We start from the raw sequence: 27,519 nt of genomic DNA, 5'->3' as shown, positions 1-27,519 counted from the left end.
TCTAATTATTTATTCATTTATTCAATGAACAACAATTTATGGAGCACGCCAATTGGCCAGGTACTTGCTGGGTTACAGGGCCTCTAATGGTAAACCAGACATATATTCCCTGCCTTTCAGAACACCAAAGACAGTACATGATTGATTATAATTTGGGAGTTTAAGAGTTCCCAAAGTTACTCTTGTCCCTGCCTGATTTCTGAACCAGGTGAGAAACGAAAGAAGAGAGTGTGTTGAATGGGAAACAAAAATATTAATATTACCTTTCTACTGAGAATGCTGGTATTAGAATATATAGCTGTGTTCAGGGGCAAGTGGACTTTCTAAGACGGTGAGAGACGTACCCAGAATGTTCTGGGCATGGTGGACACCTGCAGGCTCCTCTTCAGAGAGAAGCACTTGGTCTCTGTGAGACGTGAAGCATCTAGAAGCAACACACACGATCTCTGGGGGCAAAATGGCTCGCAGGAAGAAAAAGGTGAGAAACTCTGAGATGCCCTTTAAAAATTCCCCAGATCAGTCACTCCTCCTTCTTTGGAGGAAGAATAAGAATGTCACGCTAGAAGTGCTTCTCTCACGGGAGAGAAACTTCAAGAATGGGGAAGAAGCATTCCCCCCCACCCCGACTATTAATAATATGTGGTAAGCTAGGGTTGATGAAGAAGGAAGTATGGAATACTGTGGGAACATAAGCTCGTCTAGGGCTTCAGTGGAAGTAAGACTTAAGCTGAAAGAATAGGGGGTGGTGCTGAGGAAAGATTTTTGGAAGGCAAGATGAAAGACATTTGATACATCTATGGCATTCAGAGCTGGTTACAGCCCAGACTACGTATGAGACAGAATGGAGAGTGATACAACAGCAGAGTTACGTGGGCTGTGAGCAAATCTCAGAGTGCGCTGCGAGCCAAATTTAAGTGAATGAAGGGAAGTTGTAAACATTTGGAGAGTTTCAGATAGAGCAATGGCATAATCAGATTTCAGGGGGAAAATCCTTCTGGTTATAGGTGGAGGGAAACAGGATTGGAGAGGGAGACCTGTTAGTGGTATGCAAGGGAAGGAGGGTATAGCAGGGGTTGTGTTGGAGATAGTATTATTTTGTATATTTTGTCCTTGAAGGGCAAGACGTTCAAGTAAAGATGTGTAGAGGGTTAGTTAAGTACATATATGTAAATTTATTATGAATGCCTTATATTTGAAATATTGATCAGTGAATTTATGTGAAGCTAGGGCAGCCGTAAATTTAATTAGACGTGTCACCTTCGGATACAAACTTTCTAATACTTTTGAATATTTTCTTTAGTCTTCTGGTGAATCCAATTATTTGAATGAAATCACTTGAGAAAATTTTGAAAAACACATAAAAATTCACTGTTTACCGCTGCTGTTTGCTACAAGATGTAGTTGCTATATTGTAAGTGTTCTGGGTTATGGGGGAACAAAGGAAAGTTTAGGTTCATTTCTGGTAAGGCATATTTCCATTGAAACTGAATTTGCTAAAATTGCCTAATCATACCCAAAACACATTGCATATCCAGTTTTTGTTAGATGATACCAAAAGACAACCATTTAAAGGCTGCACTATTTCAAAATATAGTAAGTTATCAATATTCTTCTGAGGTGCAACTAAAGAGCCTAGAATCATATCTGGTAAAATTTCCAAATGATAGGAAACGGTCCTTTGCAGTGATAATGCTGTGCTACCCAGCTGACGGTCCCTCAGCATCTGCGAACAATGCAGCCTGCTACCTGGCTGTCATTCTTCCTCCATTAGCAATACTATGATATTATTATTTTTATAACTTTTGTGTAACTTTATAATAGCTTCCCAAGGATTTTTCTTAATATTTTGAGAACTTTTGTTTGCACTCTTGAATTGAAACAGTGTGACTTGTTAGTTCTTCCTGGATGAATTATATGCTTTGAATGTCTCTTTTCCTAAGCCACTGTGCTAATACATTTTTCATTCACTTCCCCTTGTGTTGTAATAATTATATCGAAGTCTCATGGCAATCTTCTTTTGGTCTGCGTGTGCTCAAAAGATTTCTTTGCATTTCTCTCCAGAATAAATCAAAATAAATTTTGCTGGAAATGGCATCATGTGAATTGAATTTCTTTAGCTTACAATTCCTAATCACTGTGCTTTAGCTGGTGAAAATGTTCACGTTCGGTGGCAAAATAATTGCAAACACCTTTAAACCCACCTTTAGTCCCATGCCCTTTCATAGAATAAAGGTGATTGTTTAATGCTCCAAGAATTCACTATTCCTCATCTGATGTTGTTATTTTTAATTATTGCCAAGTGTGTTTTTTTAATAAAGAAAAATTATATCTATAGATAACTTCATTGTTATTTATAGATAACTTGATTGTTAAATAAAGCAGATGGAGTCTCTGAAAATTAAGCTTAAAACTCCATTTTCGTGATGGGTCCACACACTTTTGATTAAAGAAACATTTTAAAGCACCACCTCCCCTAACATAATTTCACCCACACAACAATTCTGACGTTCTGTCCCTGTTAAAAAGGAAACCCGTGACATTAGAGGGAAATATTTCTGGAGAAAAATAGGCAAGTTATGTTTCCTTCCCTCTCGTGAGGCTGTCTGGAAAGCTCAAGCAGCCTGTGGGGTGGGATCAAGAAGTGAGAAATTCTACTTCAAGAAAGGAACAGCAGTCTAAAGACCCCTTCCTTCCCAGAACAGCGTTTTCTTCTTTTTACCCTTTTCCTCTCTTTGGGTCTTGGATTAACATGAAAATGCAGGTGCCCTCTTGCTCTTGTTTTTATGCTTTTAGTAGGAGGAAGCCTGGAATTAGCAGTATTACTTTGAGCTCAGGAAGAGAGAAATCTGAGAGAATTAGACTGAATAGGATCAAGTGTGCAGCCTTCTCAACTAATCCTGTTATCTTTCTAAGCCCACAGGTAGCAAAATGGAACTAATATGAGTTAAAAGCGTGCAGCTGTATCAGCCTGTCATTCTCAAAGTGACGCTGGGCAGAGGTCAAAAGTTGGGAGGACCCAAGTTTTGTGGGTTGTGGATCTTATATCGTTTGGGGGTCCTCTTTAAGAAAAGGGATATGGAATTACAAATGCAAAATTAGTAAAAAAAAAAAAAAAAATGTCATGGAAGGTGCCTATGCTAACAAAGAACCTGGAACTTAAGCTTCGTTAATTCACAGTGAGTCCACCTCTAGCCTCAGACGTAAACCTCCACCTATTAAGTGAAACTCTGAATTGATAACAAAGCTAAATATTTTATAAAATTAGTTTGGATGTCACTTTCTTGGGGAACTTTGCCCGATTCCTTCCTTTGTAATTCCACCGTGCCACATATATACCATGTGGTAATTCTCTACTTACTTGTCTGTGTTGTCCACTAGATTCTAAGCTACAGGCAGGCTGAGATATCTTGCCCAGTGATGCATGCGGGGTGCCTAGCACTGTGCTTGGAAGACTGTAGTTGTTTAAACAAGAATGGAGGGTTGCTGGGATTACTGGTACCTTCAAGCACCTTCTAACAGCAGCTCTGGTGCTGTGCTTGATGTGCTAATAGAAACCTTTAGCACGATCACATGAAGAAACAGTCTTCATCGGTCATATGGACAACAGCTGCCATGTTCTGTGGTACTTGGTGTGTTATATATGGGAAAGATGTGTTTCCACTATGTGCAAAAATTCATAAAGAACAGGCTAGGAGTCCATCCCTCTGGTAAGAAGAGTAATGATAACAGATCTGAAGGCCCAGTAAGGTACATAATGCCCTCTGAGAATTTTTACTTCTCTTTGAACACATTTACAATTTTATTTCTTAAGACAAAAGGATCCAGGGGGAAATCATGGAAGGCGTAATTCAGAGATCAAATTCTTCATTTTGATGAAGTCATACTTCATCTAGCTGGGTAATTGATTTTAAACCAGAAATCTATTTATAGATTTTATAGCTAAGACATCTAACTGTGTCTAAAAATCATCATAATATGTTAGTTCTGATGAAACCTATCTTGAGCTTAAATATAGGAAGGGAGACAAATAGTGGCTTTTTTCCTTTCTTCAAAATAAAAGAATTCTGTTGCTTATGTTTAGTATTTGTAAGATTTAAGATTGGTGGGTTTGGCGGAGGGTGTTTATATATCCATGGTGAATTATTGTTATTATTATTTTTTATGATTTTTTTGGGAAAGGGGAACAGGACTTTATTGGGGAACAGTGTGTACTTCCAGGCCTTTCTTCCAAGTCAAGTTGTTGTCCTTTCAATCTTAGTTGTGGAGGGTGCTGTTCAGCTTCAAGTTGTTGTCCTTTCAGTCTTAGTTGTGGAGGGCACAGCTCAGCTCCAGGTCCAGTTGTCATTGCTAGTTGCAGGGGGCGGAGCCCACCATCCCTTGTGGGACTCGAGGAATTGAACTGGCAACCTTGTGGTTGAGAGCCCACTGGCCCATGTGGGAATCGAACTGGCAGCCTTCGGAGTTAGGAGCATGGAGCTCTAACCGCCTGAGCCACCGGGCCAGCCCGTGAATTATTTTTAATACTCAAAAAAATGTAGGATCAATTCTGCAAATACTGTACTTGCTATTGCTAAAGGGGAAACATCCTAAAACAAGAAATTTATGGCTGATGTAAGAACTAGCTGTGTGAAAAATGACAAGACTGGCTATGTGGTTTGCAGTGCCCAGTGCTAAAAGAACATGTGGGAACCCTTGTTTTAAAAAAAAAAGAAAAATACCAAAAAAATTGAAAATTTCAAAACGACAACAGCAGAGCATTAAACCAAGTGTGAGGCTCTTCTAAGCTTGACGTGCTGTGCAATTGTGTGGGTTGCACGCCCATGAAGCTGACCCTGCAAGATGCCTTTTTCAAAGGTTTATGAAAGCTGCTATTAAAGACCTTACTCACTATGTTGCATGGTGAATTACAAAGATTCATGTGATAAATTCCTCTTTGATCGCAGCACCAGTATAGTGTGTATCACCCTAAATGACCTATTAGGTTCCTTTGAGCTATCAGAGTTCAGTGTTGGGTTTTCTGATGTCATTTTTTCTTTTTTCCTTTCTTCCCTTTTTTTTTTTATTTGAGTTTGGTTTTGCATGCATCGTTAATGGGTTTTGTGGTCTTTTGTGTTTCAAGGCATCTCAAACCCTGTCTTGGAAGTAGGTAAAGCGGATAAATAAATAAAACTCGCAAAGTGGTTTTAAAAGATTTAAAAAGCCTATCATCATCAACATTATTTACGGGGTGCAGTAATAGCTCTATTAATGAAATTAAAGCATTCCAACAACATAATTATTTGTTAGAGACTTCATAACCTCAGGCAGAAATAATCTGGGACGCAGAAGGATACATTCCAGATATGCAAGAGTACACAACAGAAATTTTAAGTAGCGGTAAAAACATCTTAGTCTTAAACAAAGGCAAAAATTAAAGGAGATGAAGTCTGGGGTTTGGTTTCTACTTGGGAAAGGAAAATCCACTGGGGACAAGCTCAGAGGGAAGGGACCTGTTGGCAGACAGCCCTTTGCTGGGGTGATGTATGTGGGCTTACTTCAAATGTAACATATGCTCTTCTGTTCTCTAAAGTTTCTAGCAGCCTCAGCCAGCGTCCCAGAGGAGCAAGGAGCCAGTCTAACTTATGGAGACCGTGCTTTGTGCCTCTCTCCCCACGTCCTCCCACAGAATTAAATTGGATTGTCCTTGAAACAGGTCCACTTGGTATGTTTAGTTGTGCAAGGTTTTCCATTGCACAGATCCATTGAGTGATAGGCAACTGACATCTGCATTCTTCCCCACTTTGTGATGATCAAGCTAGATCCCCTCACATGAGGGACGACATATGGGCTAATGCAGGATGACCTAAGAACCAGCTACGTAGCCTTAATAGACAGTCTAAGTATTCAGGAGTCCTTTAAAATGAGAGAATGCCTTTCTTTATTAAGAATACAAAAAAAAAAAAGTATTTGCAATAAGAGCTCTAAAAATAAAATATATATATATATATATATATATATATATATAGTGAATTTCAATGTAAGTACTAGTTAAAATGAAATGGTAGGAGTTGTGACTTTTTATTTTTTTGATAGAACTGTGGTATGTGAAGTGACAGAGTATACATGAGTTGGTGGTTAGGGAGTGGGTGAAATAGATGCAGAAGGAAATAGATACAGTGGTTTTTACTACATTGGCTTTGGTTTAGGTACCCTTTCCCAAGGGTATTTGTTAATTGAACTATTACTTACATGTATTAATTGAAGTACTCTTTGAGTATAATATTCTCAAAGGTTTTCTTATCGTTTAGGTAGCAAAAAACGTATTTATATTCCCTTGTTAAAAACCGATGAAAACATGTAAAATCATGTACGAACACATGGAAAGATACACACTGATAAGTTAGACAACTTTTTGTATGATAGCAAAATGGCAGCAACTTGATTTCCACTGAAGATAAAATAATGAGCACATGTGTGATTTGTGCTGCCTGCTCATCATAATTATGAGACTTGACATTTAAGCATACATGGAATGAGACGTAGCTTGCACTTTCATATTGAAAACACTAGTGATCTTCGAGGTAGAATATTATACTTACGTGGCTGTCCTAGCTGCAGTATTCTTCCTCCTTGGTTCTGCTGGGCTTGATCGCCTTCCTCAAAAACATGTTGAACGCCTGCTGTATGCCAAGCATGCTAGAGGATATAAACCCCCAAGCCCCCAGGGTTGCAGTATAATTAGATAGCCTCTTTTCATTGTTTCTCCACTTGTTACTGTAGTCTTCAATGCTTCCGGAGATGCACCTTTCAACACCTGTGGCAAGCCTCCACATCGTAGGAAAATTATAGGCTTCTCACTGTTGCTTGCTATCTCTTCTGTAAAAATCTTTGTCTATTGCCCTATTTGGAGCTAATCGCTTCCTCCCTAGTGTTTTCCAGAGTGCACCATATTTTACTTTTTTATCGTACTTATTACTATTCATGTCTTAATTCCTCACTAGATTTCACGTTTCCTGATGACATGGATCTAATAAATCCTTGTCTGCTCCTCATGATATTAGCAAGTGCCTTTCTCATGGTGGATGCTCAAAAACAGTTCATTGCATTAAATCAATTGGATGAAAATAATGGTTCACTTGCTAACTGTTTGGAGACACAGATTGTTGACCCAATATGCTGTATGTGGAGCCAGATTGAATTACTGTCGGCATTCTTAATTTGTATTTATTGTACAATGAAAAATTTAATGTTCAATCTCCTATTCCTGAACAAATCAACTATTGTTATCTTTACTGATGCCTTTTCCAGTCTGGTATATTTGCAAACATCATTTCCATGACTCTGTGAGCATAGCCTCATAATACAAATTCAGTTTTGTGTTCCTTCTTCTTCTTTCAGATATGTAGGAGGCTCTTAATTAAACTAAAGAAACAAGCAATTTTATTAAGTAACAAACTTTTGGGAGATTGTTGCCCCAAAGTAGCCTTTCAATTCTGAGAGGTGTATGTCTCGAGGCTTCTTGTCAATCTTCAGAAAGTATGTCTTTTCAAACATTTCTAATGGCAGTGTCATAAATGTGCCCACATATATCAGGGGATCACCGAGACAGGGCTTTTCCTCCAATGAAACAGCAGTGTCTAATAATTCGACACAAAATTCTAATTATTTTAATGGGATTATTCTGCTTCTTGGCATATCAAGCAATTTGTTTTACACCTTTACTCATTATTTTTCATTTTTTAAGACTTAAATAGAGGAGACATGACGGAGCAGGAGTCCTGTTTCATCTCTTGGACCATTAATTATGCCATGGTGGTTTCAGTACTGATGAGACCCCCAAGAGAAATGAATCTTGTCGGGTCTTACTTGGTTTAACGGATTTCATTCTTTATACTTCAAACAAGTTTTCTTAGAAAACCATTAATCACTAACCTATGGATTAAATAGTGACAATAATGGAAATATAACCAACAACAAATTGTTCATGGTTGGCTTCTCCAAGGATTTGACAGCTAATTTATAAAAACAAGTTATTTTTACATTGCAAGACTTTTGTGACTAAAGTAAAATTGCTTTGGCAAAATGCTCAGCATAATTCCGTAGTCTTTGGGGGAATGATGTATACACAGACCCTCATCCTTCTCTTTGACCCCCTTTCCTTGCCACTTCTTCCAAGATTTCAGTTGATCCTGATGCATTGCCAGCATGTGTCCTTCAAACAGTTACTAAGTTTGCTTGTATAAAAGGCTATGGAATTTATTTTATATTGTCAACTCAGGGTCCACATTGGAGACCTCTCAAGCCATAATGTAAGAAACTTGGAAAATTGGGTAAAACAAAATTCCAAGTATTCTGTTGTAGGAGAGTGATGGTAGCTTCCCAATCCCGGACAAGCATTCACTGGGGAGTAGTTGGAGATGGAAAGAAGGAATTTTGTGACCAGGTGGTAGAAGACTTTGAAACCCAGAATGTGGGGTTTGTGTTTTATCCATAATGTCACATTTCATCATAGGATCACCTGTTTGGGATACCCCCAGAACTTTTAGAAAATACCCCTTTTAAATTCTTCCTCAGACCTCTTGTTCAGTTTCTTAGGGGTACAGTCCTGACAATTGCATTTTAAACAAGTACCCCAGATGATTCTTATCCCACTTTAGACTGAAAATCACTGCCACAGTCAAAGGAGAGAATTTGGTGAAACACCATATTTGTATATATTTAAGTATGTTTTGTTCAAATGACAACATTTTTGTGTAGTATAAAAGGGAAAAGAAAAATATATGTTTATCACATTTTCAAAAACTGACACTGAAAATACACCTCTCAAAGACCCAATATGTGGTATAAGCAGTGGTATGCTCGTAAATGTTTAACAGCTAGCTGTCTGAAAATAAGCAGGGAAACCACACACAAGTCCTTATTTATTGCATTTGTCCATTTCGAACTACCAACTTAATGTCATTAAATGTGGAGTTGGGAAGCAACATACAAAATTGGTATATTGCATTCATATATACATATATATGTATGTGTGTATATACATATGTATGCATATATATATGCATATATATATAGTTTTGCCATATACGAGGATGCCAAAAATATATACACATTTCAAGAAAGGAAAAAACTATTAAAATTGTAATACTCAATATATATCGATAAAAAAGATGAACACAAGTCATGTTTGACTTCTGCAATTACAAGAGGTGCTCAAAGTGGTTACCATCAGCATCCAGACAATTCTGATTATGGCAAACTACTGCTTGAGCAATGATGACCAAAGTGTCCACTTGTATACATATTTTTTGGCATCCTTGGTATATGTGTACATATGTGTATATACACATATACACACACATAAATATATGTCCAGTTTTTGTAAAGTTAATTATTTAGGATGATGGAAATTTATGTGCATGATAACAGATATTTTACCTTAAATATCACCATTAAATATTTTCAAAGCATGTTCTGAAACATTACCTTTGAGTCCTGCAAATATTCTGTGAAATTGCAATGGCAGGGAAGATAATATCAGCCTTATTTTATAAATGAGAAAACTGAGATCTGGTAAATTTAAAGAACTTATCCAAGATCACATGGCTATTAAGAGGCAAAGCCTAATTTAGAAGTTTCTAGACTACTGGTCAAGTCATTTTTCTTTGCGCTACTGCTTACCAAGCTACAGGATGCATCCAAGGGGAGCTCTGTATACTCATGAGAGAATGACACTATGGATTTAGAAAAAGTATAATTCTGAGTTGAAGTGCTTCTGCAAGCCCATGTTGTTTCCTTGTGTTATACTATTTGACTCATCCCAACAGCATCAGCATCACCTAGGAAGTTGTTAGAAACGCAAACTCTTTTTTTTTTTTTAAACATTAGCTTTTTGTAATTATATGATGAGAAAAAGATTCAGAAATGAACATTTCAATTTTAAAATAAAATGAACTACAACTAGTATTTCAAACATTCTTTTACAACTTTAAATGAATATTATTCAAAATAAAAAATACTTTTATAAACATTAAAGCCTATAATATAAAATTGGTAGCAACTAATAGCTTCTTTCTTAGTCTCTCTATATAAGTAATCAATGAACCAATTATTTTCTCCCAATTCTGCAAAGCCGAATAGTCCATACACTTGATTTCAGATTTAGCGTTTTTAAAAGAATTACTCAAACATATAGTTATCTTAATATTTTTGAAGAATTATAAGAATATCAAAGAAAAATTTTAAATTCTTGCACTTTTTACTATTAGAGAGTTCTAAGACATTACAAAGTATTTTTCTTTTTAACCCGTATAAGAATTATAATGTGCAGAAAAGATGAGAGATTTTTCTTATACAGGTAAATAATTGTGCTTCAGACTGTAATTGCTTTTAAATTTATGTTATTTTCCCTCTAAAAAGAAAAGAAGAGAATCCTGTGAAACAACTAAGACATCCCAGGTGCTTTCAAATGATTCTTTTTCATACAGGAACTTCTAAGCAAGCACACGATTGTGTGGGTGGGTATTTTTCATTCACTCCTCTTCTTCATCTTGTAGACTGGGGGAAGTTATCTAGAGAAGATCTCAGGGGAAGGGCACTCGTGAATGGAGAGGCATACATCTCCTCTGATGGCAGCTGAGTCTATGCAGTTTTCTTCTCATTGCCAAATTAGCTGGTCTCTGTCCATTGATAAGAAGACTCATCATAAAAATAAAAAATACAAAAAAGAATTGTTGAAATCTCATTTTTCTGCCACACTAAAGTGGAGCAGTAGCTCTCCAAGTAAACCAAACTTCTTTGAACAGTCTTGTGCAAAAGCTGTGTGGCTCTTCTCACATTCTAATGACAACCCTCAGAGAACTGCCAGCTGCGTTTTCTAGAAAGGTTAATGATCACATCAGACAAGGTTACTGGTGCGCCGTGCTAGAAATGCAAACTCTTGGTCCTCCCAGCCCAGACCTGAATCTGAAACTGTGGGACTTTGCTACTGATCTATAATCAACAAGCCCTCCAGGCAATTCTGGTGCTTGGTGAAATTGGAGAAGAGCCCCAGGTCTTCCCCGTCCCCAGAACCAGAAACTCTAGAGAAGTTGGGGGATCTTTAAGAAGAGACATGGGGGGAGATGGGCCGGCTGGATGGCTCAGATGGGTAGAGCATGAGCTCTCAACAGCGAGGTTGCCGCTGTGCCCCCTGCAACTAAAGCTTGTAAAGGACAACTGGACTTGAAGCTGAGCTGTGCCCTCCACAACTAGATTGAAGGACAACGACTTGGAGCTGATGGGCCCTGGAGAAACACACTGTTCCCCAATAAAATTTATGTTAAAAAAATAGGTTTTTCCAAAAAGAAAAAAGAAAGAAGAGACGTGGGTGCCTCATTCCAAGTTGACAGAATTTAAATCAGGAGTAATTGAGTAATCGACAATTTGATTGAATTTACTTTAGTGAGTCAATTAACTTGTCTGCTGTTAGCTGGAATTGGGGATTTAAGGTAGATATTAAGTTCTGTTTAAGGGAAATTAAGACAGTTACACTGCATCCACTCCCAGGTTTATGGCTTATAAAATCGTATTTCCTGTGTACATTTTGGATGCACTTGGAATTTTGTCCTGGAATGAACCAAACAGATAAAGAGAACACACTTGGTACCTCATACAGTGTCAGATGGCAGTTCATACACTTGACTGAATTAAGATTCATTATGGACAGCTGTGAGGTGAGGAGGTGAAACATTTGAAATAGTAAGCTGTGGCAAAATATGGCCCAGGTGACTTTTCCTTGGCCTTTGGCACTATGAACTCTGGCTTTGATTTCTCTGGTTGATTGTGATTTATACTTCTCTTGCAGCTTGTTATAGCTCGCTGTGGCCTTAACTAGGGTGACCCACTCACCCCACTTTGCCTGAGATTTTCCCAGTTTTAAAATTGAAAGTCCCATTCCTGGGAACCTCCTAGTCCCAGGAAAACTGGCACAGTTGGTCACCCTAATCTTATCCCACTGAAGACCGTGTCTGGGAATTTGCTTTGCTTCTTTCTGTGGGGCAGGTTGATCCCACATCTCTGCTAGGCTGGCAGTGCCAGTTTGTGCTGCTCTTGCGAACTCCAGGGCAACTGGCTACTGAGAGTTCCTGTGAAACAGTCACTGCCTGTACACATAACTGATATTTGTAGAAGGCATGATTAGTAGTTATTTTTAGCACCATGTTAAGTATTTCTTACTGATTTGGACATATCTAGTTACATATTACTGACACAACCAAATTACTAATTGCAGTTTATTCAAAAACCTGGAAAGATTGCCGTTGAGTGGCATCATTTAAAGAAAATCACTCAGGGTGGAATTTAAAATCTAAAAGCTGGGCACGACACTGGGTATTGATTATTTGGATGATACCTGAAAGAGGGATTTTTAAGAAAATTGATCCTGCCATTTGTGGAACAGACTACAGGGCTTCTGAGCTATAGAAAGCTGGTGAGCAAGCACATCTGTTAGTTTAGGATTGATGTACTGAAGGCACACTAGGGAATTAATGGCCAGAAAAAAAGAAAATAATTATTGAAAGATATTTTAAAGGAAGAATGGATGAAGTACTCACCTGGGTGATTGAGAGACTGATGATGCCATTGATGAAAAAGAAATAGGCGAGTCTAAATTTAGACAGTTGAAATGAACTCAATTTTAGGGCTGGGAAATGTCAGGAGCTCAGATGATTCCCAGTGGTTTGAGATGTGGGTTAAGGCCAGGAGAAAGGAGTAAGCTGCATGGGGCCATTTGAAGTCTCTTATTACAGGTGATGCTTTGAAACTTTGGTGCTGGCTTAGTAGCCTTGCATCAGAGTTGTAGAAGCTGGTGCAGAGCAGACAGCTGAGATGAGGAGTGTCAGTGACCATACGTCTCCTGGTTATTCCTCGATGCATTTTGATGCTATGTAATAAGCATTTATTCAGGATTTTGCAATGGTTCCTTCCATGTTGTTTTAACGGTAGAAATTTCAATGAGCCAATTAGAACAGTGAACTTGATTGCACATGCTAATAAGGGGCTTCTTAATTAACTTTTTAATAATAAAACATCATCAAGTTCTCAAGAGCTGTGTACTGCCACAATGATAAGAAAATTAGTGTTTGAGAATACCACTAATAGTCTAATCCTTTCATTTCTATAGCACTTATAATTTGCAAAGCATTTTACCGTTTATTATTTCCTTTATCTCCGATCAAAACTCTTTGAGTCAGGTGGTTTAAACCCCAATTTGTAGATAAAGAAACTGAGGCTCAGGGTGATGCCTGGCAGCATGGTGAAATAAATTGCAGTCAAGTCAGGTCTTTCGGTTCCTTTACCAATGTGCTTTCCACAGTTAGCTGCCGTACTTTAACTCTGGTGTAATGAGTGGTTCCTCCAGTATTTCCCCAGCACAGTGCAGACTTCAGAAGCTTGTGTAAAGATGTGCCTTCATTAATCACCAAAAAGACAGTCTTCCTAAATATAGAAGTTTTGGGTGGATAAATGTGTCTGACATTGCTATAAGACTTCGGCACCCAAATTTTCAGAGTCAGTTATCTTCACTGGAAACCCAACAATAAAATCAGGCTGACTGAGGACAGAAGAAAGCTAAGCCAATTAAAGAAAAACCCTGGGAAGCCAGGATTAAGTAGCACAAAGATACAGATGAGCGAGCTGATGAAATTGCACTCCTAGCTGAAAAGCAGCACACTCACAGTGAAACCATACAACGTTCTGCTAACTTTTAGCAGTGGGAGTTACATAATGTAATAATTAATTGTCTGTAGCTTCCAGGCCCATTAGGAGGGTGTGGAACCGACTCCAGAGGCAATCCACTGGCTTTTGTGGTGGTCAGGGACAGAGCCTCAGGCATTCAGCTTGATGACAATGCTTATAAGTTGGTTTTCTGAGTGTGTAACCCTGGATACAATCCTTCTGCTAATGGGTGTGTTAAGTGTATCTTAAAGATTTTTCACTGGCCCTTCACTTATGGTTGGAAATTACCTAGTTCATAATCATAGTTCCAAGTGTCACATTTGGCACTTGGTTTTTTTTCTCCCTGAAAGACAATGCCCACAATAAAAGGTGACAGAATATCCCCAGCACACTGGAGAAAAACTCAGATCATGTGCAAACAGAAGGCCACATCCTTTTAAAATAGTTGAAATTGCCATTAGAAATAGAAGGAACCCCATTTTATGTGGGTTACTTTGAACAGACCTTACTGTCACAAAGGAGGAATATGAATTCTGACTTGGAAAGGAAGAGCCCCTGTAACCACACAGCATGAAGGGGAGGTTAGAGAGAGGCTGTGAGTGGATGAAGGCTTTCAGTCACCAGGGTCCATTGGTTTCGTTTTGATGTCCATAAAAGCTGACCAAGGACTTTGTGAAAACTTTGAGCTGCCTTCCTGACCACCTTGGTTTCTTTCCTTCACCCAGAGATCAGCGTCATTGACAACCCTGTTCTTTTCAAGTGGTAAAAGAAGTTAAAAATAAAGTTCTATTTTAGATGTACCTTTGATTTTCTTCAAAAACATTTCAGATGATAGGAAAGAGAAATACAGTGATAAATTTTGGCAGAGACCTGGCAGAGTTTTCCTATAGTTTAATCAAAAATGGGCTCAGCTTCAAATATATTAAGTTGCCACAGGAGAACGGGAGTGCCTTTTGGGAACAGTTAATAGTTCCCGGAATTTTAATCTCCTTTTATCATAATACAGGGTAAAAATTCCAAGGTAAATAAAGACAAATAACGTTTAAAGGAATATTGCATGAAATGAAAGAAGTGATGTACGCTGTATTTACAAAGCTGTATTTACAAAGAACAATCCTTGTACAGCTTGCCTTTCCTATGATTTGGCTACACATTTTCTCTGGAGAATTTGGACTTAATCCAGGATAGCAAATTCCAGTGTTTCTTCTTTTTTTGAGAGAGAGAGGGATTTTATTTTATTAAAGATTTTTATTTTATTTTTCAATTACAGTTAACATTCGATATTATATTAGTTTCAGGTATGTATAGCATAGTGGTTAGACATTTATATAAATTATGAAGTGATTCCCCCTGATAAGTCTAATACCCACGTGTCACCATACATCGTTATTATAATATTATTGACTGTATTCTCTATGCTGTATGTTTTTACCCCTGTAACATTTATTTTTAACTGTCAATATATACTTCTTTTTTCCCAATTAATTATGGACAATTTTTGTTTTTTAATTAAATTAATTAGAGTGACATTGGTTAATAAAAGTATGTAGATTAAAAGTGTACAATTCTATAATACATCTATATATTGCATTATGTGTTCACCACCCAAAGTCAAATCTCCTTCCATCACCGTACATTTGATCACCTTTACCCTCTTCTACCACTTCCCGTCTCCCTTTACCTTCTGGTAACTACTAAATCGTTGGCTTTATCTATGAGTTTTTCTTCTTTATTTATCTTATTCATTTGTTGCTTTCAGTTTTATATCCCACATATGAGTAAAGTCATACGGTTCTTGACTTTTTCTGTCTTATTTTTCTTATCATGATAATCTCAGGATCCATCCATGTTGTCACAAATGGCAGAATTTCATTTTTTCTTATGGCTGAGTAATATTCCATTGTATATATATGTACCACATCTTCTTTATCCAATTATCTATCAATAGACACTTCGATTGTTTCCATGTCTTGGCCAATGAACACAGTGGTACAAATCAGAAATGAAAGAGGAGAAATTATGACAGAAACCACAGAAATACAAAATATCATACAAGAATGCTATATGCCACCAAATTCAATAACCTAGAAGAAATGGACAAGTTCTTAGAAATATATAACCTTCCTAGGCTGAATCACGAAGAAATGAAAAATCTAAATAGACTGATCAACAGCAAGACAATTGAAATAAGCATCTAAAACTACCCAAAAAACAAAAGTCCGTGACCAAATGGCTTCACTAGTGAATTCTACCATTCAAAGATGATTTAATACCTGTTCTGCTCACACTCTTCCAAAAAAGTGAAAAAGAGGCAATATGTATTTTTCAATCCCTTCACCTTTTTCACCCAGCCCCACAACACCCGTCCCACCTGGCAACCATCAGTTTGTTCTCTGTATATATGAGTTTATTTCTATTTTGTTTGTTCATTTATTTTGTTCTTTATATTCCACATATAAGTGAAATCATGGTATTGTCTTTCTCTGACTGTTTCAGTTAGCAACACCCTGTAGGTCCATTCTTGTCACAAATGGTAAGATTTATGTTTTGTGTGTGTGTGTGTGTGTGGTCAAGTAATAGTCTATTGTATATATGTACCACTTCTTCTTTATCCAGTCATCTCTTGTTGGGCACTTAGGTTGCTTCCACATTTGGCTATTGTAAACAATGCTGCAGTGAACATAGGAATATATATATATATATATATATATATATATATATATATATATATATATATGTATATGTATATGTATATGTATATGTATATATGTGTATATATATATATGTATATGTATATGTGTATATGTGTGTGTGTGTATATATATATAAAATCTTTTCAAATTAGAGTTTTAGATTTCTTTGGATAAATAAACACCCAGAAGTGGGATTGCTAGATCATATGATAGTTCTGTTTAAAAATTTGGGGGGGACCTCCATACCATTTTCCATAGTGGCTGCACCAATTTGCAATCCCATCAAAAGGGTTTCCTTTTTTCCACATCTTTGCCAACATTTGTTGTTTGTTGATTTATTGATGATAGCTGTTCTGACAGGTGTAAGGTGATATCTCATTGTGGTTTTCATTTGCATTTCTCTGATGATTAGTGACATGGAGCATCTTTTCATATGTCTAATGGGGCCATCTGTATTTCCTCTTTGGAGAAATGTGTATTCGGGTCCTCTCCCCTTTTTAAAATTGGATTGTTTGGTTTTTTGGTGTTAAATTGTATGTTTCTTTATGTATTTTAGATGTATCATTGGCGATGTCTTCTCCCATTCTCTAGGTTGTCTTTTTGTTTTATTGATGGTTTCCTTTGCTGTGCAAAAGCTTTTTAGTTTGATATAGTCGCATTTGTTTACTTTTTGTTTTTCTTGCCCAAGGAGACATGTCAAAAAAAAATATTACTAAGAGTGATGTCAAAGTGTTTATTGCCTATGTTTTCTTCTAGGAGTTTTATGGTTTCAGGTCTTACATTTAAGTCTTTAATCCAGCAAATTCCAGTGTTTCTAATGTCCGTTGGTTTGTCTCATCTTAGCAATGTCAGAAGAGATCTCTTAACTTGGAACTTTATAAAGGTAATAGAAAATACTATGTGAGATCTAAATGCGGGCATTTTGGAGTAAATTATTTTTAAAATGTAGGGCTATTTTCTAGTATTCCCTGCATATACTATACAATCAAAACGACCCTGGTTTTCTCACGATTCCTCCCCCTTGGAAGCCTTCTGATGGAAGCCTTCACCAAAAATGGCCTGTTTAGAATCTTGGATTTGCGTTGTGATTTGGTTATTATCTTTTGTTGTGCTCGACTTGGTTTATGTGGTGATTTCCTATGCCATACTGCATTTTCCTCTACCGAAAAAAATGCCTTTCTGGTATTGGAACTTACAAAAAATTGCAGTTATTTGTACTTTACCAGTTACTCAGGTTTCTATTTTTAATGTAAAAATGTGAAGAATGTTTTATGTATTCTCTGAACAGCTGGTAGTAGAATTCCTCTAGGAAAAAATATTGCCTAAACTCTCACCATAGTCTCCTAACTTTCTTTTTTTTACCTAGTCCCCGTACAGTTAATTCTGTTACACAGTAGTCAGTGATCCTAAAACTCATATCATGTGATCCGCTGCTCATAACCGTTCAGTGTCTTTTCATCAAACAAAAGCTCGAACCCCCACCTCCTACTATCGTGCTGCACGTGATATGCAGCCTACTCACACCGTTCTGATTTCATCTCCCAAGCCTTCTCCCTCACTCATTTTACTCCACGCTGACCTCCTTGCTGGTCCTTGCATAGAGCAAACACAGACCTGCTTCAGGCCCTTTGCATTCCCCTTGCCCTCTTCCCCCAAATATTTGCAATGCTTGCTACTCCTCTTTTCCTTCAGGTCTTGGCTCATCTGCCACCTTTTCATTGAGACCTTCCTTGGCATTTGAAATTTACTAGCACCGCTATCCCAGGTGGATACAGGGTCTAGATCATGAAAGCTTTACTCCAGGAAGAAGGAGGTATTCTTAAGAGGCTTAATGGTTTCCCTTGGCCCAGAAGTGAGGAGGCGGTCCTGTCCAGGTCTGAAGGGCCAGGGAGACCTGTAGCTGGAGCTAAAATGTGAGTAAGTTCAAAGTACAAATATTTTTTGTTCAACTATATTGTTTAACAACTATGTTTCTTTAGCTATTTAGTGGGTTAATTGGTTAATTGCTACTCTACGAAACTAAGTGTATACGAAAATTCAGAGAGCACATCTCTTCTCAAATGAAAATGTGATCTGTTAATGTTTTCTTTGGGGATTCCTCCTGGGAAATGCCCCATTATAGCCATAGATGAGTTTATAGCCTTCCCTAGTGTTACACAGAGAAAAGGTATCTTCTTCCAAAAGGCTCCCCCCCCCCCCCCCCCGTATTGTTTCTGTTCTTTCTGACCCTTAGCTGTTTCAGGTGTTGTTTACAGCAGTTTCTGTGAAGTGAACTTTGGGCTCCTCACATTGCTGCCTCTTTGTGGTGTCCACTGTAAGTAGGCCATAGGCCACAGCCTAAAGAATAAAGAAAACATTTTTTAAAAAATTTTATTAATGATTTTAAAGGCAATACCATCATTCAGTTAAAAGCTCAAGTCAACAACATTTTAGTATAATTTAGCTAGAAGTTTTCCGATCACTTGTCCCACCCTTGTTTACATGCCAGGTTTGCTCTACCTGACTGGGTGCCGTTGCTAAGTGCACCGGAATTTTCACCATGCCATAGCTAATGGGACTTGCTTCTTGGGCTAAGAAATGCAATAGCTTTTCAATACATGCCATAAGGAGGTACTATAATCTGGAGGAAGGTAAGGCAGAGCACACACTCTCTGGAGACTGGGCTGCTTCTATTACATAACCAACTTCTGGTATGTAATGCCAACTCAGTTCCAGGATTTTAGCTAAACTCTGGGAATAGCATGGATGGAGTTTTAGATTATGGTCTTTGAAGAGCTGGTTTCCTACCCCGTGGGTGCTCTACCTGTTTCAGATCCTTCTGAATCTTGTGTTTGCCCTCAGTCTGTGATAGGGGAGCCATTGTGGTATCTGCTTGTCACTCCTCAATACACAATGCTCTGACTTAGAATTTCCTGGTTACTATTTATTCCTCACTAACTGTGGTTCTTTGAAGGGCTTTCTGAACATGTAGCCCAGTTTCTGGTATGCGATGTGTGACAATTAATTTCGTGAACTTGTTGCAACAATGTTGCTACCCTTTATTTTGATATCAGAGGGATTATTCATTGTGAATTTGTACCAATTGGACAAACAGTTAACCAAGTTTACTATTTGGAAGTGCTGAAAAGGCTGCGTGAAAAAGTTAGAGGACCTGAACTTTTCACCAACAGTTCAGGGCTCTTGCATCATGACAATGCACCAGCTCACACAGCACTGTCTGTGAGGGAGTTTTTAGCCAGTAAACAAATAGCTGTATTGGAACACCCTCCCTACTCACCTGATCTGGCCTCCAATGACTTCTTACTTTACCCGAAGATAAAGGAAATATTGAGAGGAAGACATTTTGATGACATTCAGGACATCAAGGGTAATACGATGACAGCTCTGATGGCCATTCCAGAAAAAGAGTTCCAAAATTGCTTTGAAGGGTGCACTAGGCACTGGTGTTGGTGCATAGCTTCCCAAGGGGAGTACTTCAAAGGTGACTATAGTGATATTCAGCAATGAGGTATGTAGCACTTTTTCTAGGATGGGTTTGCGAACTTAATTATCTGACCTCATATGTAAGCATTTGATATACCTTGATGAAGAATTGAAATTCTGTGATTTACAGTTATTATTTTCTTATCATTAATCCTTGTACTATTTTTGCATGGGAAGAACTTTATCAACCCTAAATTATAGGAAGAAACAGGAGTCTAATTGACTTGCTTTGAAAAAAGAAAAAAAAAAAAGACTGAATAGGAAAGTTAGGGATATAGAATTGAATTTAAACCCTTGCAGTGATCTAATGTGATGATCACCATACATCTATAATATTTGCTCAATTTTTTTTCTGGTGTTTGTCCTTATTTTCTTCTTTAGAGAAGAATTTAAAGCATATATTTATATCATTCTCTATTTTTAAGGATTAGGGTGAATATTAACTATTTGCTCTGTGTTCTGTGTTTTAGCATAATATCAGAATAAAATTTTACTAAATTTGTTTGCTAATTGTAGCTCTTTATATTTTTCTTTTTCTGCCTTCTATTTTCTTCTATTGCCTTCACTTCTGGTGCTTCTCTCACATTTTTCTTAAATGTTTCTGCTGGCTCCCACATCTATGAGTTCAGTTTCTATGAATCTCTTGGTCTGTTACGTACCTTTAGATGGAAGAATCTCATTTAAAAAAAATTAAGTTTGTGTCACATTTATTGACAGTAAGACCTTTATGCTCTATTGTTAAGTGGGTGAAGGAACACAGAACAATGCATTCTGAGTGATTCAACTTTTTGGAAAACAAATATTTTGTTTTAGCCATTTATGTATGACAAGATATGTGAAGTTATATACCAAAATATTCACTGTCACGTTTTGAGAGTGGTTGGAATTTGGGTGATTACAGTTTTTTCGTCTTTTTCCCCATGATTTCATTAACTGATTCTTTTATGTATATTTTTATTTTCTTTTTTGTATGTGTTAGTGTTGAAAACAAACACTAAGTGGGAAAAGATACATAAAAAGTTCTATGGACACAAAGAAATAAATGTGAACTCTGATGATTTGATTTCACTGATGGTGCTATAAAATATTTAACTTTCTTTTTTTTGGTTGTAAGGACCTAAAGTCCAATGCCTAAATTTTGTAAGCTTTGGAGGGCATGGATTATGTATTCCTGGTAGAATTAGAATGGCCCATTTTTTTGTCAAAGTGGTTAAGGAAGTATCTCACTCTGGCTATCCCTTGTAACTTTACCTGGGCATGGAGAAGGCACAATTAAGCAGTGGTGACTTCTAGCCTCTGAGTAAATCTCAGGAGAATGGCAGTGCTTCTTCCGGCTTCCACTCAGGGTGGGGACAATTCTTTTGCTGACTGAGGAGCCCCCACTCAGAAGTGTCAGATTGAATGTGTCCTAAAGAATCTGATAAAAGCCAAAAGATGAGATTGGGGGAAGAAAACATGGACCCAGGCTACAATCAACCCCCACTACTACACACACACATCTGTTTTGTTTACTTGGTTGAAATATAGAGCTGTTTTAAATTCCTCTATAACACAATGGTATCAATAAAATGCAGCCTAGTTTAAAGAAATATATTTTATTTTTCTGTTTGTGATTGCATTAAGCTTCCGTGAAAATGGAACACACCAGTTTCACAGCAGGAGAAGATAGATATAGCAAGATTAGTAGGCAAGATGTTCAGAACTGGAAGAATCTGTATGGCTGAAAGTGAGGTAATGATAATGATTATGCGATAATAGTACTGTTGTGCTGGTTTATGAGGCAGTAACCCAGCTCCCAAAGCAGATAAACTATGGGGGTGAAGGCTGAGCTTATCCCATGGAGGGGAATAGATTGTTGCTGAATAACCCAGCATGACAGTAAGGCTTTATCTTTATTGAAGAAAGAGCTTAAAAGTAAGTTTTAAAATAAAATGAGTAACTTCCCAAATAGGAGCAAGTGAACAGCTGAGGGAGGGTAAAAGAAAAGCAATTGTGCAGGAGAGTGGGGGGACTACAAGGGTGGGGACAGGTCTTCGTACGCAATAAGGAACGGAGTTCTAGTAGTAGGAGACAACCTTTCCAGGACCGCAAACAGAAACAAAATCCACGACCATACATACTGGCAGCTGAAATGAAGTGGTATTTTTCTAGAAAAGCATTACATGACTGCAAAATGCCAACAGGTTTCCATTCGTCTCGTTTTCAGTCACCAGTGATTTCTTGTCAAGTTAGTATGTGAAAGGGGCTGCATTAGTTACAACGACAGGCACAGGCACATGGCATACATATTCTTGCCTTCTGTGAGCTTATAGATCAGTTTAGCTTCATACGATGTTGAAAGAGCTCAATCTTCCGTTTTCTTTTGTAACCAAGACTGACCAGAAAGCAAGTATCACTCAGTCTTGGGGATTCTTCCTACATATGTATGAATATCTCGTGGCCCACTTAGTTCCAGCAAATGGAGGAGGGATGGGACTTGACCCTCAGCCCGTGTTACTCCCTTCTGGGCTCTTCAGTTGGGCATGTGGTGTCGATTCAGTTAGGGTGGCTCCACTGGCAGCTGGTTTCACTCTGAGACAGCTGGTAAAATTTTGCTTCAGCTCCCAAAGCTTTAGTGCTTAGTACTAATTCTTTCTCCCTGACAGGCTGCCAGCAGGCATTTCCTTGTGGTATTTGTCAGCTCAGAAGCGTCATTATTAAATAGGCTCCTGCATCTTACACCCGGTAGTATTGAAATCCCCATCTTTTCTGAGCACCTCCCAAGGGAGGGGGCCACTTCGAACACCGAGACCTCATCTGTTCCTCCATTTTCAAACCAAAACTCTAGCTCAGTAGTCTCAAGAGCTTTGGCCTTCCAATGAAAGGCCCACTTAGGGTTTCTCTTGGGGGTGCCTACCCAGCTGTACTTTCTTTCCAGACTAATCACTCAAAAAGGCCAAATTCATGGATACTGCAGTTACTTTTTTTTTTTTTTTTTTTTAGTTTCAGTTGGCAGTCAGTATTATTTTGTGGTAGTTTCAGGTATACAGCATCGTGGTTAGGCATTTATATAATTCATGCAGTGATCCCCTGATGAGTCCAGTACCCACCCGGCACTATACAGAGCTGTTGCAATGTCATTGACTATATTCTTTATGCTGTACTTTATTACATGCCCATGACTGTTTTGTAACTACCAATTTGTATTTTTTAGTCCCTTCACCTTTTTTCACCCAGCCCCACAACACCCCTCCCCTCTGGCAACCATTAGTTTCTTCTCTGTATCTAGTCTGTTTCTGTTTTGTTTGTTTGTTTATTTTGTTCTTTAGATTCAACATATAAGTGAAATCATATGGTGTTTGTCTTTCTCTATTTGACTTATTTTACTTAACATCATACCCTCTAGGTCCATCCATGTTGTCACAAATGGTAAGATTTCATTCTTTTCTTTTTTTTTATAACCAAGTAATATTATATTGTACATACAGAAGGTGCCACCAAAAATGTATACACATTTTAAGAAAGGAAAACTGTATTAAAATTGTAATACTCAGTGTATACTGATAACAAAAGATGAATACAAGTCACATTCGACTCTGCAATTACAAGAGGTGCTCAAAGTGGTTACCATCAGTGTTCAAACACTTCTGATTAAGGCGAACTACTGCTTAAGCAATGTTGACCAAAGTGTCCACTGGTACACAGTTTTTTGGCACCCCTGGTATATAGCACTTCTTCTTTATTCAATCATGGACACTTGGGTTGCTTCTATATCTTGGCTATTATAAATAGTACTGCAGTAAACATAGGGTTGCATATATCTTTTCAAATTAGTGTTTTGAATTTCTTCAGATAAATACCCAGAGTGGAACTGCTGGGTCATAAGGAGTTCAATGTTTACTTTTTTGAGGAACGTCCATACTGTTTTCCATAGTGATTGCACCAATTTGCAATCCCACCAACATTGCACGAGGGTTCCCTTTTCTCCGTTCAAGGATACTGAGGTTACTTTTAAGGTTACCTTCTGGGGAGTGCCGGTATGGAAAAAGAATAGCTTTTATTTCTCCTTAGTGAAGCTAAAATTGCAAAAACAGCAAGACTAACTTAAATTCTCAGTAGGTTTTCTGCCACACTGAATTCTCCATAAGGTCCATGCTATACTTGAGAAGAGGGAGTATGCTGGCTGGCTGTTCACCAGTTCATTCCTAACAACTAGCAAATTCCCTGGCTCATAGGAGGCCTTGTATCTTTTTCACATGATTCAGGCTGTTGAATACTTTCCAGAAATTAGTTACCATGACTGGTTTAGCCATTGCTTATCTCCGGGAACACTGAAGAGCATTTAATTACTCACATATATTTCCAGAGTGCTTATGTATACTTATAAGTGTCCCCTTATCTGGGCACTTGGAATTTATCACTGAACACAATAGACAAAGACCCCTGCCCTCATTCTAGCAAATGAGCTTCATTCTAGCAAAGGAGACAATAAACAATACATATATTCAGTATAAGTTATCCAGTACTGTGTTTCCCTGAAAATAAGAGCTAGCCAGACCATCAGCTCTAATGCATCTCTTGGAGCAAAAATTATAAAACTGGGTATAATATAATATAATATAATATAATATAATATAATATAATATAATATAATATAATACCGGGTCTTATATAAGACATAATATAATATAATATAATATAATATAACATATTATATTAATTTTTGCTCCAAAAGTCGCATTAGAGCTGATTGTCCGGCTAGGTCTTATTTTTGGAGAAACATGGTATATTAGAAAATAAGTGTTCTGGAAAAAAAACAAAAGGTTTGAGCAGGGTAAGAAGGATCCAGAGTAAGGAGAAGTCTGTGGTGTTAGCTAAGGTCATCAGGATTGGCCTCATTGAAAATGTGATATTGAACAAAGACTTATAGGTGAACAGGATTAGGTAAGTGGATATTGGGGTAATACCAGTCTGTGGGCCGAGGAAACAACTACAGTAAAGGTTGGAAGTGTACTTGGAATTTTTGAAATCATGATCATGGGATAATACATAAAACATAAAATTTACCGTTTTAACCATTTTGAATTGTATAATGGAGTAGCATTTAGTAGTACATTCACCGTGTTGTGCCACCATTACTATTATTGAGTTCTAGAACATTTTCATCATTTCAAAAGGAGACCCTTATCCATTAAGCAGTCACCAACCCCATCTCCCCTTCCTGCAGACCCTGGCAACCACTACTCTGCTTTCTGCTTCTATTCATGCGCTTGGCATTTTGATGAAACCCTTGGAGGTAGTGTGGCCTGGAGCATAGTAATTGACAGGGAGGTTAGCAAGGGAGAAAGTCAGTGACGTAAAGGAGAGTCCAGGCCCTTTTAAGCTATTGTAAGGACCGTGGCTTTTACTTTACTCCGTATGAAATGGAGATGCATTCCAAAGTTTTAAACTGAGGGATGGGATGCTCCATGGGAGAGTAGATTGGGGGGCATGTTTATAACAATGGTGAAAGGAAGAGGATTGATTAAAAGGTAAGAGAAGCTGGTGGCTCAGACAGGTTGGCAGTAGTGGAGGTGTTTGGAAGGGGTTGAATTCTAGGACTATTTTGTAGCTAGGGTCAGTAGGACTTGCTAATGAATTGGATTTGGGGTGTGATAGAAAATCGAAGTCAGGGATTTCGCCAATGATTCTGACCTTGGTGGCTAGAAGGGTGAAGTTCCCATGAACCGAGGTGAAGAAATTGTGGCAGGTTTGAGGGAAATATCAATTAGGGCAGATTGAGTTCGAGATGTATGTTCATCCAGATGAAAATGTCAATGTCAAGTAAATAGGTGTGTGTGTGTGTGTGTGTGTGTGTGTGTGTGTATACACTTGTAGAAAGGGGCCTGGAGTAGAGATACAATTTTGGGAGTCATCAGCCTAGAGATGATATTTAAAGCCGTGCCAGTGGAGCACGTCAGTGAGGGATTGGATGTGAACAGATAGTGAGAAGAAGCCAAGTGCTGAGCCCTGGGTCATGTCCTCCTTAAATGATGAGGGCTACAGAAGGAACCAGAACAGCAGGAACCAAGGTAGTAGGAAAATCCTGGGTGTGTATTTTTTTGGAAGCCAAGTAAAACAATTGAACCAAGGAAGAGACAGTGGTCAACAGAAATGCAGACGCATTGACTGACTCTTGGATCTATCATTTTGTAGAGCAGTTTCAGTGGAGTGATTAGGTTGTAAGCCAGACTGGGATAGGTTTAAGAGAAAATGGGGAAAGAGAAACTGGGGACAGTGAGTAGATACAAACATTTGGAGGATTTTCTTGGGACAGGGCTAGAAGAAATGGGGGCTATACCCCCTTCTTCAGTGCCTCACTTTCACTAGAAATCTTATTATCTCTTATGTTACAATAAAATTAATATATAGTTAATCCATGTGAGTGATACTTTTCTTTGCAAAGTACTGTTTCATTTTCCTCCCCATTGATTCTAAAGACGATCCCTGTCATTTAAAAAGAAAGATAAATTTATTAGCAAAACAGCGAGGGGTAAGATCCAGATCACAGAGGAGATTTTTTTCCTGAATCACTAATAATAAACCTAATGTTCTACAAAATGAAATCATTTAAAAAGTATCCTGTAAAAGTTGTGTTCATATCCTTCTTATAAGTTAGTTTATAAGTATTTCCACAAAAACTTAAGAAAATTTGGAAAACTTAAAAGTAACGGAGAGAATCTTAAGTCTTTCCTCTCAGCCCCTTGGAAAAACAGGAACTTATATGCAATGGTTATTTTAAGGCCTTTACGATGTTTAATTTATTTAGGTACATAGAAATGCATTATGTATAACTTCACTAATACAGTTTTGTATGGGATAATTACATTTTTAAAATATGGTAGACTTAGCAATTGCAAATCTACTAGCTGGATTTACTGTTTGATGTTTTTAATTGTTTAAATCACAAACAGGGTTCTAAAGTTGTGGAAGTGAAAAGATTTAACTTTTCTTACCTGTTCCAGTAAATGAGAAGCAAATGAACACTGGACAACCGCCAATACCAGTATTACAAATAAACAGATTCTAACTAGTTTTGTGCTTTTATGACATTAAAATGTTTTAGAGAAGCATTTTCTGAAAAGTAGCTATACATTAAAGGGAACCATTGCATTCATTTGACATGCTATTTTGATGTGAAACTCGGTTGAATTGTTTGCAGTTTTGAGCCATCACGGTTCACAGTATCATCTGGTACATTGTTCCATGCCTAGCTTGTTCCTTTACTGACATATGTGACGAATGTTTATAAACGCTAACAGATAATTTCATGGGTACTTGAAAACTGAAGATTTTACTGGATGAGACATGCTACTCTACTCTTTCATTTGATAATTGTTTTACAACCTAAGTATTTCCAAATAAAGGTCAGTTTCTTTCACATTCTACATGAAATGGAGGAAGCAGAAATAGGAGATGCTAGAGAAGTCTTAGAGAATTGATTCTGCAAGACTTCTCATCAGGCTATATAACAGAGAGTTGATTTCACTGGACATTTATTGATTACCTACTATGTGCCAAGCATTGTGTTACATGTTGTGATGCAAAGATGAGAGCCAGATTCATTCTTTCCATAATTAACTTATTCATTCTATCAACATTTATCCAGCATCCTTTAGATTATTAAATG

At 37.7% G+C, this 27,519-nt stretch overlaps 2 protein-coding genes across 7 annotated transcripts in view; one reads left to right on the top strand and one right to left on the bottom strand.

Moving 5' to 3' along the window:
* Positions 1 to 27,519, top strand: part of LOC109445154 (histone deacetylase 9) — a 537,678-nt gene that overhangs the window by 127,503 nt on the left and 382,656 nt on the right. The gene's annotated exons all lie outside the window — the stretch shown is intronic.
* Positions 9,890 to 10,904, bottom strand: LOC148758335 (apelin receptor early endogenous ligand-like). Its single transcript, XM_088797596.1, has one exon. It carries the CDS (start codon positions 10,722 to 10,724, stop codon positions 10,563 to 10,565), a length of 162 nt encoding a protein of 53 aa, XP_088653722.1. The 5' UTR covers positions 10,725 to 10,904; the 3' UTR covers positions 9,890 to 10,562.

The sequence above is a fragment of the Rhinolophus sinicus genome, chromosome 4, assembly GCF_057876585.1.
Source record: "Rhinolophus sinicus isolate RSI-liver-muscle chromosome 4, RSI-T2T, whole genome shotgun sequence".
NCBI classification, from domain to species: Eukaryota; Metazoa; Chordata; class Mammalia; order Chiroptera; family Rhinolophidae; genus Rhinolophus; species Rhinolophus sinicus.
Note: the sequence above shows the minus strand (reverse complement) of the source record. Positions and strands in the feature narration are given on the sequence as shown.